At 43.8% G+C, this 12,183-nt stretch overlaps 1 protein-coding gene across 1 annotated transcript in view; it reads right to left on the bottom strand.

Moving 5' to 3' along the window:
- Positions 1 to 9,823: 9,823 nt before the first annotated feature.
- irs1 (insulin receptor substrate 1) overlaps positions 9,824 to 12,183 on the bottom strand; it is a 45,996-nt gene continuing 43,636 nt past the window's right edge. The window contains exon 2 of the mRNA XM_084148012.1: positions 9,824 to 11,994. Coding sequence (XP_084004138.1) covers positions 11,990 to 11,994 — 5 coding nt within the window. The 3' untranslated portion in view covers positions 9,824 to 11,989. The remainder of the gene's footprint in view (positions 11,995 to 12,183) is intronic.

Genomic DNA, 12,183 nt, shown 5'->3' with positions numbered 1-12,183 from the left:
ACCAGCAAAGCACCACCACACCATCACACCTCCTCCTCCATGCTTCACAGTGGGAACCACACATGGAGATCATCCGTTCACCTACTCTACATCTCACAAAGACACAGTGGTTGGAACCAAAAATCTCAAATTTGGACTCATCAGACCAAAGGACAGATTTCCACCGGTCTAATGTCCATTGCTCGTGTTTCTTGGCCCAAGCAAGTCTCTTCTTATTATTGGTGTCCTTTAGTAGTGGTTTCCTTGCAGCAATTCGACCATGAAGGCCTGATTTCACGCAGTCTCCTCTGAACAGTTGATGTTGAGATGTGTCTGTTACTTGAACTATGTGAAGCATATATTTGGGCTGCAATCTGAGGTGCAGTTAACAAACTCTAATGAACGGAGCAAAAAAGCTTGGGGACCCCTGCTCTAGTTGGAACAAGAAAAGTGAAGTGGATTTGAGAGTGCTGTGATTATTTATAAACATGTGTGTGCGTGTGTGTTACGGGCGTAAGCAGGAAGGGGCTCGTTGTGCTTGATGGATTTCCTGAATGTGATACGGATGGACGGGAGTGGCGGCAGGATGTATTCCATGCTGGCTGGCGCGGGGCCCTCCTCAATCTGCTGGTCATGCCACTGCCAAAGCAGAAACACTCCGCGGGCTTCCCCCTCCGGCACGGGACTCCTCCACCGAACTATGGTGTAACGCTACGGTGGGATGTGTGGGGGGTTGAAGGAGACTCTCCTGTGACAAGAGTCTGTTTGTAGAGAGTGCTGCGACGCTATTGCTGCTGCTCACTGTAAGATTGCTTGCTCCATTTCACATTTTAAGTCTACTTATTCATGAGTTTGTTTACTTGTTCGTTCATTCATTCATTAATCCACCCCACCTCTTTAAGGAATACCTGGGATAGGCTAAAGTATTCCTTCTAACCCCCCCCCCCCCCCCCCCCCCCAAATTGTAAAGTGGTTATCCCACTGGCTATAGGGTGAACGCACCAATTTGTGAGTCGCTCTGGCTAAGAGCGTCTGCTAAATGACGTTAATGTGCCCTTGAGCAAGGCACTTAACCCTAATTGCTCCTGTAAGTCGCTCTGGTTAAGAGCGTCTGCTAAATGACTAAAATGTAAATGTAAATGTAAATCCATCCCATTCCATCCCAATGCTGTGTTCACTGTAGCCTGGTTGTCTAGTCTGTTTGTGCTTTAGCCAACTGCATTTGCTCATGGTCAGGCCAATCATGACAATGTATGGCATTGCAACAGTTGAAGTATTGCCTAGAATGGCTACATTGCTAACAGTATCGGACCAGGCTAGTAGTCAGTATACCGTTCATTGTACTGTTCTTTCAAGGTTTTCTGTGTGGTTTAGCTGAAACAGTTTAGGCTAGTCTATCAGTATGGACCCTCGTGACCTCTGACCTGACTTTCACTGTGCTTTTCAGTACAGTGATTGAATTGGTATAGCCCAGTGGTAACAGACCAAATTAAAGACTTCTCTGTTGAGTACAATTAACAACATCGGATAGCTAACGAGTTGAGCAAAGAAGTCAATGCTCATTGGTCAAATGCTGTAGTTGCTATGTTACAACAGACCTCATCGGCAACCTATGGAACCAGCTTCTCTGTTTGTGGACTAGTGTTCTTTACAATCGCCCCAGTCATGCTTTCCAAGGCAGCACCTATACCATTTGCCTCAAGGCTGTACGCAAGAACTCAATGTCCTACACGCTAACTCAATCACCACAACCAATAGGGCCAGATGTTTTACCTGATCAGGTCATGTGGTCAGGAAAAATTCCTGGCCCTAACAATAACTCACTTTTTCACTGCATCTCAATGTCCCATGCACTCATGGTAAATCCTAGTGATTGTCTGTTTCTTTGTCTGACTAACTCCAACTGCAGATCACTGGGTTTGTGCCTCATTCAGTCTGTCTGTGGCTTATTGCGCTCTCTCTCTCCATTTTCATATTTTAAGAGGGAGGAAAATCCATCAGCCACAACTGTGGGGATGACCTCATGTGACCAACAAACACAACTCAGACAGACACGCACAAACGAACAAACGCACACATGTACTGTATACCAGGGGTGTAGGCATGGGTGAGCCAATCAGATTGAGCAAAAACAAAGAAATAATACATGTCCTTTGGGTGGAGGACCATTCTTGATACACACGGATAAACTGTTGAGCGAGAAAAACCCAGCGGTGTTGCAGTTCTTGACACACTCAAAACGCTGCGCCTGGCACCTACTACCATACCCTGTTCAAATGCACTTAAATATTTTGTCTTGTCCATTCACCCTCTGAATGGTACACATACACGTCTCAATTGTTTCAAGGCTTAAAAATCCTTCTTTAACCTGTCTCCTCCACTTCATTTACACTGATTTGAAGTGGATTTAACAAGTGACATCAATAAGGGATCATAGCGTTCACCTGGATACACCTTGTCAGTCTATGTCATGGAAAGAGCAGATTTTTCTACTGTTTTCTACACTGTATTCAATTTTCACTTGATATACATCACAGAAGACTAAAATATAACAAAACCATTTGACATAGAAACACCAGATTTTCAACGTAAAAAAACGAGTTTATTAATTATGAAATTATGAAAAATATGAATAACATTCCACCCATGAGGCCACTAGAGGGAGATTTGGTCATTTGACTGAAGGAAAGGTCTACAGTAGAGGAATTTACAGCTGGATTTAAGAGCAAACGGTTCCAAAAATATGTATATTTATCATAACCATCTGCTTGATAAACTAAAGATCTATCAGTCACTTAATGAATAGGGGTGCTTTTCAAACACACACTAATGCTTGTGTGTACAAGACAGTATGGCATATGTGTGTGTTTGTGTGCATGAGTGTGTGTTTGAGAGCAGAGAGAAGCACTTGTATTTCCTTCCAGGTGCTCATATTCACAGAAGGTTAGAGGTCATACGCACCAGGAAGGAACCGAAGGTTGTCATTCAGTTTAAAGTAGGACCCATGTTACTAGACTCCCTATTATTTTGTACTCTTTACCTTCCTTCTCCCCTGTCCAGTCACCTCTTAATATCGCTGGGTGTGAGTGTTTACCTCAGTCCCCAATCGAGCGCACGCTAATCTACTGTTTACTGATTCACCTGAATGCTTCCAAGCTCAAGAACATCCCGAGCTAATCTGAGTCACTCTCACCCAAAGTGAATTAGGTCCAATATTCCTCCCACTGCTCCACTTTCTGAGGGCTGCCCCATGACCGGCTGGCTGCTGATATTTTGGGGCTATTTGTACCACAACAAGCTTGATTAAGAACTGTCTCTGCTCTGTCACAGCTAAATATAGGCATTGGAGCCTCTTCAGAGATCAGGACAGAACAGCACACCAGAGGAACTTCAGGACTTCAGAGCCCCCTTAAAACCATGTGGAAACCTCATCAGGGGTGGAAGAAGCCCGCATCAAACTACACTGAACAAAAATATAAATGAAACATGCAACAATTTCAAAGATTTTACTGAGTTACAGTTCATATAAGGAAATCAGTCAATTAAATAAATAAATTAGGCCCTAATCTATGGATTTCACATGACTGGGAATACAGATATGCATCTGTTGGTCACCACATCTTAAAAAAGGTAGGGGCGTGGATCAGAAAAACAGTCAGTATCTGGTATTACCACCATTTGCCTCATGCAGCGCGATACATCTCCCTCGCATAGAGTTGATCAGGCTGTTGATTGTGGCCTGTGGAATGGTGTCCCAATCCTCTTCAATGGCTGTACGACGTTGCTGAATATTGGCGGGAACTGGAACACGCTGTCGTACACGTCGATCCAGTGCATCCCAAACATGCTCAATGGGTGACATGTCTGGTGAGTATGCAGGCCATGGAAGAACTGGGACATTTTCAGCTTCCAGGAATTGTGTACAGATCCTTGTGAAATGGGGCTATGCATTATCATGCTGAAACATGATGTGATGGCGGTGGATGAATGGCACGACAATGGGCCTCAGGATGTCATCACGGCATCTCTGTGCATTGAAATTGCCATTGATAAAATGCAATTGTGTTCGATGTCCGTAGCTTATGCCTGCCCATACCATAACCCCACCGCCACCATGGGGCACTCTGTTCACAATGTTGACATCAGTAAACAGTTGAAATCGGGATTCATCCGTGAAGAGCACACTTCTCCAGCGTGCCAGTGGCCATCGAAGGTGAGCATTTGCCCACTGAAGTTTGTTACTACGCTGAACTGAAGTCAGGTAAAGACCCTGGTGTGGATGACGAGCATGCAGATGAGTTTCCCGGAGACGGTTTCTGACAGTTTGTGCAGAAATTCTTTGGTTGTGCAAACCCACAGTTTCATCAGTTAGCTGGTCTCAGACGATGCCGCAGGTGAAGAAGCCGAATGTGGAGGTCCTGGGCTGGCGCGGTTACACATGGTCTGTGGTTGTGAGGCCGGTTGGGCGTACTGCCAAATTCTCTAAAACGACAATGAACGTTAAATTATCTGGTAACAGCTCTGGTGGACATTCCTGCAGTCAGCATGCCAATTGCGCGCTCCGTCCAAACTTTTGTTGTGTTACAAAACTGCACGTTTTAAAGTGGCCATTTATTGTCTCCAGCACAAGGTGCACCTGATTATGCTTTTTAATCAGCTTCTTGATATGCCACACCTGTCAGGTGGATGTATTATCTTGGCAAAGGAGAAATGCTCATTAACATAACATTTTAGAGCACTCCCTGCACCACACACACAGCTCTCAGCCCCAAGTCAGATAAGGACACATCTGTTCTGCATTACCCACCAGACTACAGAGGGCCCCTTGACTCTCCTCTCTCTTTGTCCTTATCCTCCCCTCTTTTCTTATTTCACTCTCATTCATGTCGCTTTCCGTCTTCTCTTGCCATCCCAACCTGGTCCCAGAGCATTTTAGATGATTATGTATATAAATCTGAGACACATTTAGTATGATACGTTACGTTTCGTATTGTATGTATGAATTTGTGGATGTCCATCACCCATTTCTTATGATATGTTACAAATTATAATTTGTATTATATGTTACGATTTTGCTAAACGTACTATATGTTACGATTTCGAATGAGTCAGGTGCAGGAGGGTAAATAACCGAATAACAGGATATATTCCGAAACACAGAGTTACGCAGTAATGCGTCAAAACACTCCAGTGTGCAGGCGCACTGGAAACAACAAGGCACACAGGGAAATCCTGACGATACAAAATACAAGGAGCTCCACCGAGCTTCTCTAACCTCCACAATGAACAATCACACACAAAGACAAGGGGGCAGAGGGAACACTTATAAAGGTACTGATGAGGGGATATGAACCAGGTGTGTGTAATAAACAAGACAAAACAAATGGAATGATGAGATGAGGAGCGGCAGTGGCTAGAAGGCCAGTGACGATGAACGCCGAAGCCTGCCCGAACAAGGAGAGGAGGCAGCTTCGGAGGAAGTCGTGACATTATGTGTCACGGATTCAGCCGAGGCTGCTCCTCCTCCTTGCTCGGGCAGGCTTCGGCGTTTGTCGTCACCGGAGTACTAGCTGCTACCGATCTGTTTCTGTGTTCTACTTGTTTTGTCTTTATTGTTCACACCTGGTTCCCATTATGTATTGATTTCTTCCCTATTTAACCCTCTGGCTTGTGCGTGTTTGTTCATGTTTGGTTGTCGTCTGGTGAGCGGGTTTGTTCGTCCCTGCGTGGAGGTTATGTTATTTTCGTTACCTACGAGTAAAGTACGTTTTCGATTAGCTCTGTGTCCTGCGCCTGACTTTGTCCTACTGCATCACACTGACCCCCTGACATTATGGCAGAGAAATGAACATTAAATTCTCTGGCAACAGCTCTGGTGGACATTCCTGCAGGCAGCATGCCAATTGCAAGCTTCCTCAAAACTTGAGACCTCTTGTGTCTGTGACAAAACTGCACATTTTAGAGTGGCCTTTTATTGTCCCCAGTAAAAGGTGCACCTGTGTAATGATCATGCTATTTAATCAGCTTCTTGATATACACCTGTCAGGTGGATGGATTATCTTGGCAAAGGAGAAATGCTCACTAACAGGGATGTATACAAATTTGTCCACAAAACTTGAGATAAATAAGCTTTTTGTGAGTATGGGAACTTTATGGGATCTTTTATTTCACCTCATGAAACATGGGACCAACACTTTACATGTCGCATTTATATTTTTGTTCAGTATAGTTGCAAAGTAGCTAAAAATTAATAAGTAGTTGAAAAGTTGCTAATTAGCTAAAATGCTAAAGTTTTCCATGATGAGATTCGAACTCACAACCTTTGGGTTGCTAGACGTTCGTGTTATAAGTCGACCCATCCACCCCGACCAAGCACCCAACTTTCATTTTTTTTGCCTTAAGTAACCATCTGTCTTATTTAACCATACCAAACTTAACATATCATACTTATATTAGTGTCCCGGATTTACATTTACTTTGTTACGCCTAGTCTATGAGACCATGCTGAAGATCCCCGTCCCCTCTTCCTTCCTCCATCCCGGTTAATTAGTGTAGGAGTGGAGCTTCGTCCCTGGCCTGATCCCCCCTGCCCAACCCTGTGGTGCTGATGGTAGCTGTGTGGCCAAGCCTCGCTCCCCCTGCCCACCCCAGAGTTCTTCCCACTCCTCACCATCTGCAGAGCTCCGCTCTGTTACACGCCTGGAAAAGTCACGTTCAATGTCTGGCACAGCCTGTTCCTTTCAGCACTTTTTTTTGTTCCCTCCACGCCCCCATTCTCATCGACGGGGCTGTAGTGGAGCAAGTTGAGAGCTTCAAGTTCCTTGGTGTCCACATCACCAACAAACTAACATGGTCCAAGCACACCAAGACAGTCGTGAAGAGGGCACGACAAAACCTATTCCTCCTAAGGAGACTGAAAAGATTTGGCATGGGTCCTCAGATCCTCAAAAGGTTCTACAGCTGCACCATCGAGAGCATCCTGACTGGTTGCATCACTGTCTGGTATGGCATCTGCTCGGCCTCCGACCACAAGGCACTACAGAGGGTAGTGCGTACGGCCCAGTACATCACTGGGACCAAGCTTCCTGCCATCCAGGACCTCTATACCAGGCGGTGTCAGAGGAAGGCCCTAAAAATTGTCAAAGACTCCAGCCACCCTAATCATAGACTGTTCTCTCTTCTACCGCACGGCAAGCGGTGCCGGAGTGCCAAGTCTAGGTCCAAGAGGCTTCTAAACAGCTTCTACCCCCAAGCCATAAGACTCCTGAACATCTAATCAAATGGCTACCCAGACTATTTGTATTGCCCTCCCCACCCCTCTTTTAAGCTGCTGCTTATGGGCGGCAGGTAGCTTAGTGGGTAAGAGCGTTGTGCCAGTACCCGAAAGGTCGCTGGTTCTAATCCCCGAGCCGACTAGGTGAAAAATCTGTCGATGTGCCTTTGAGCAAGGCACTTAACCCTAATTGCTTCTGTAAGTCGCTCTGGATAAGAGCGTCTGCTAAATGACTAAAATGTAAAATGTAAAAAATGCTACTCTCTGTTTATTATCTATGCATAGTCACTTTAATAACTCTACCTACATGTACATATTACCCCAATTACCTCGACTAACCGGTGCCCCTGCACATTGAGTCCGTACCGATACCCCCTGTATATAATAATAATATGCCATTTAGCAGACGCTTTCATCCAAAGCGACTTACAGTCATGTGTGCATACATTTTTACGTATGGGTGGTCCCGGGGATCGAACCCACTACCCTGGCGTTAAATATTTTTTTTTGGGGGGGGGGGTATTCTTTATTTAAACTGCATTGTTGGTTAAGGGCTCGTAAGTAAGCATTTCACTGTAAAGTCTACACCTGTCGTATTCGGCGCATGTGACCAATAACATTTGATCTGCTGAATTTGATCCTGCGCTCCGCGGCAGGCAGCCTAGCGGTTAAGAGAGTAACCGAAAAGTTGATGGTTCTAATCCCTGAGACAGCAATGTGGAAAAATCTGCTATTCTGCCCTTGAACAAGGAAGTTAACAACTGCTCCCCCGGTGCCGATGAAGTAGACGTCGATTAAGGCAGCCCCCCACACCTCTCTGATTCAGAGGGGTTGGGTTAAATGCGGAAGACACATTTCAGTTGAATGCATTCAGTTGTGCAACTGACTAGGTATCCCCTTTCTCATATGAGCGGGGTACCATGAGGTGAAGACATGGCCATTGCCCATAGAATTAGAATATCCATTTTAGTAATTCTAATTCTATGGTCTAATTCTTCACCCCTACCTACTACACTAGCACCTTGTGACACCTCTCTGGGGCACAGTGAGAATGAATGGCGTGTGGCCTGAGGACTCCAGCTGGTTAAGTGAGATCGAGAGGGGGATGCGAGGTCAGGACACTGTCCCCAGATCGCTGTCTCAGGACAGGAGGCAGGCCAGGACTTCTCCACAAGACTGCTCCTAGACACTGATCTCTGGTCAGTTTATTGTTTTCCTCCCAAATGGAAAACTGATCCAACTTTTGTATTGGGAGGCCAGGCCATGATACCATGCCACTGTTTGAGGAGTAAAACTGTCATCAAAGATTTAGAATGCTATTTCTTTGACTGCCACGGCCAAACCTTTTGGACTACAACCTGTCAGACTTTTATTTACTTAAATAGTTCATATAACATAATACCAAAAAGACTGTCCTGTTAATTACATGGCTTATTCATGTGTTTAATTGAACCATTATTAATCCAGGTTAATCTCCTTGAGATAAAAGCCAGAGAGAACTAAATAAAATAGCTCAAAAGTGTAATAAATGTACACATGCATGTTATTCAATCAATGCACCCACAGTGCTCACGCGCATCTGCGTAGCCAGGCGCTAAAATAGAACTTGATTCCATTTGTGACGCGCTGCAAGTCCTGCCTCCCATCTCCTCATTGGTTTTAGGAGCATATTCCCACGTGGGTGATTGAAAGATGAACTGAGGTCCACACTCCAGTCCAGCTGGTGGTGGTAATGCACCTTAAAGTTGGTTGCCAACCGCCATATAAAGTCCAAAGAAGAAGAAGAATCCTGAAGGAGGAGAGATTACTAGAAATTAACTCGGTTTACCCTTTTATCTGTGGATTAATTGTCGGAGTAGAGGACCTTGTGCATTTCAGGTAAAATAACATCCTAATGTTTATATCCCAGGACAAATTAGCTAGCAACAGCAAGCTAGCTAGCTAAATTGCCATATATGTTTAATGCTTTCGAACTGTCCCCAAATTAATATGGTTGGTTCAGAGTTCGTTTTGATATTTCAACCTGCGTGTCCTGATCGCGTCTGGTGTGGGTGGACAAAATCAACATGCTCGCGATGGCGGAAATCTAATTAGCATAATAACAAAATCCCCATCAAAACCTGTCTGTTCAAACTAGAGAGATCCGTTTTTTTTGCATGAGCAATCCACCACATCAGCCGATATCGCCCTTGCGCATCTGCGGTTAAAGGTGGCGGAGCTAGAGCGTTTTTTTCAGACCATGAGACATTCCGAAAATCGGTCGTCTCACAAAAACGTCTGTAGTGTCCGAACGGTTTGCCCTACACATTTTTATGATCACTCTATTGAAAGATGAGACTCTCATGAACACGATGGCGCCCACAACAAAATTCATATAATTTACTCACAAGCAATGATTTGCAGATAGCAGCAATTTTTGAAGGTTTTACGTGCTATTTGATATCGTAATATGTGGTTGTTATATCTACTTTAGTTAAAATGCCCTGATTGTAAGTTGCTCTGGATAATAAAGTCTGCTAAATGACTTAGACCATATCATCAAATGAATAAAGACACCGTTGTACAAGAAAATATTAACATTTCTACTTTATTACGGAATAGGTTCCAGAAAGTTTCTTACCCTAAAAGGTGTTGGATTCTAGCTTGAAATATATACTTATTCATGTTACTATATTATAACTAATTTACATGTATAATGTTATTGTTAAATCTCATGGATTCTATGGAGAGGGCCAAAGGGTAACAGTGGTTTCAGTCACTGATAAGGTTGGATAACCATGGATTAGGGAGGAGTGAGGAATGTGGGCTGAGGTCAGGTCAGATGAAGTGACAACGAACAGTTCTATTACACACACACACCACCTAAGTTCCTGCCAAGCAACATAGATGTATTGGCTGTCTAGATGTGCAAGGAGGAGACTCCGCCTAATAGGAGGGTATAAATACATGTGCTGGTGGAAACATGTTTTTGTCTTTTCAGCTGTTTGACCCAGTGGGTGAATAAACTTGGTTTGAGCTTTGACTAGTTGTCGTTAGTTTTTCACTCTGTTTGTCAGAACCTAACAAAGGGCAGGGGGTAAATGAGACTGCAAAGCCCCATGCTACAGTATATTGGTGCTCTTGCTATATCCCTGTCATTCTTTAATGCATTTTTTCACTCATCCGCTAATTTATACATTCATTCATTAGTTTATTCATTCATTCTTCAATTGTTCAGTTGATAGTTATTCTATGATAACGTTCACTCATTAATTTTGTTAACCACATGGACAAAAGAGCAACAACCCATTTGAGGTGGACAGGATTATATACGATTATATGTAAGAAGCAGATTTCCCATTAATAAGGAATAACAAAATATTGGACATGTTTTCAGTTCAAAAAGCAAAAAAAAGCACCCATATAAACCATGTTAAATAATCTTGACTTTTAAAACAAACAATTGACATTATATATTCAATAATTTACACATATTGTTTGTCAAAGTCGTCAGCAGCAAGTATGACAGAAAATCTGCCATTTTTTTTGTGTGAACCTGTTACAGTCCATGTTTTTCTGCAAAAATAAAATGAAAAATAAAATAAAATTTAGTCGCAAGCAACTTTACTGGCTTCCAAGCCTTTACAGCAGTGCCTCTACAGAAGAGACTGTTACAATGTAGCCTTAAGAGTTGATATGATATGCTCCATCCACATATATTTGGTAACAATGCTGTACCAGTGACAACTTTCTGTCGTCACAAAGAGCGGTCAGACACAAAATAGAAATGTTAGAAACTCAGAGCAACATAGAGTTTCTCTGCCCATTAGATCTGTGAAGGCCATTACGGGTTTCAGCTAGACAGTTATACCGTGTCATTATTAGTACCAACAGCTCAGATATGGGACTATTCCTGCCTGACTGGGTGTTTAGTTGACACAACACTATTGGCATTTTGTGTCTATATATCATCTACCACATTATTTAAGGGGATCCTCTGGAGAACCCATTTACAATCTACTAGAATAAAGCACAGTTTGTTGCTGACAGGGATATGGAAGGCTCTAGTAGCATCTAACAGAAGATACAGTTCAAGTGCAAGGAACACTAGTGACTACTGTATCCATTTGGAGGCTTGGTATGATGCTGTGGAAGCATCAGAGTTGTGTGGTGGGGACACTGGCCTGGAAGCCAACTGGGCAAAATGTAAATGACAGTAACAAGAAACAAAAGCCACAAAAAGCCAATAAGTGAAAACATTTGAAATATGATGTGGGTTATGAAACTGAAATGAGTGGTCAGAACTTGGAGGCTGGCATATATTGAGAGGGTTCACAGTGCAGTCTTTTTGGCAGCGTGTGTGTGGGGGGGAGGGGGGGTGGCAGTTGTGTCCACATGGTCCTCAGGTGAGACTGGGCAGGTTTGCCACTTTGTTGCCTGAAGAAATGGTGCGGCGAGGCAGAGTACCGTTGAGTAGTACCGTACCGGTGCTAAGAGGAGAAGCTGGGTTACAGAATCAACACTGCAGGTCCGGGTTGTGAGGTCCAGGTTATGGATTGTGAGGTCTGGTTTGTAATGTGCAAGCTGTGAAGTCTGGATTGCAAAATCCGGGTTATGAAGCACAGATTGTGAAATCCAGTAATAGTTTTGTCCAGTCTGGTTTGGCTGGTGAGGTCTGGTTGTGAATCTGTGAGGTCCATTCTATGAGGTCTGTTCTATGGCAAGGAAGTCTAAATTCACTGGAGAGCACCCCCATCTTCATTCTGTTAGAGAAAAAAAAAGAGACATTTTAGAGAAGAGATAACAGATTCCACCTGAAAGACAACAATACAAAGAGAGAGGGGGGGAGAGGGAATCAGCTTATCTTGCACACCTGAGCCCATGAGGAGGGTGATCTGAGTTAGGACTCATGGACTTACCAGGAACAGTGTGCACCCAGACAGTCTCTCTCC

The sequence above is a fragment of the Coregonus lavaretus genome (assembly GCF_964263955.1).
Source record: "Coregonus lavaretus genome assembly, chromosome: 30".
In the NCBI taxonomy this organism is placed as follows: Eukaryota; Metazoa; Chordata; class Actinopteri; order Salmoniformes; family Salmonidae; genus Coregonus; species Coregonus lavaretus.
The sequence above is the reverse complement of the archived record's forward strand: the minus strand, read 5'-3'. Positions and strand labels throughout refer to the sequence as shown.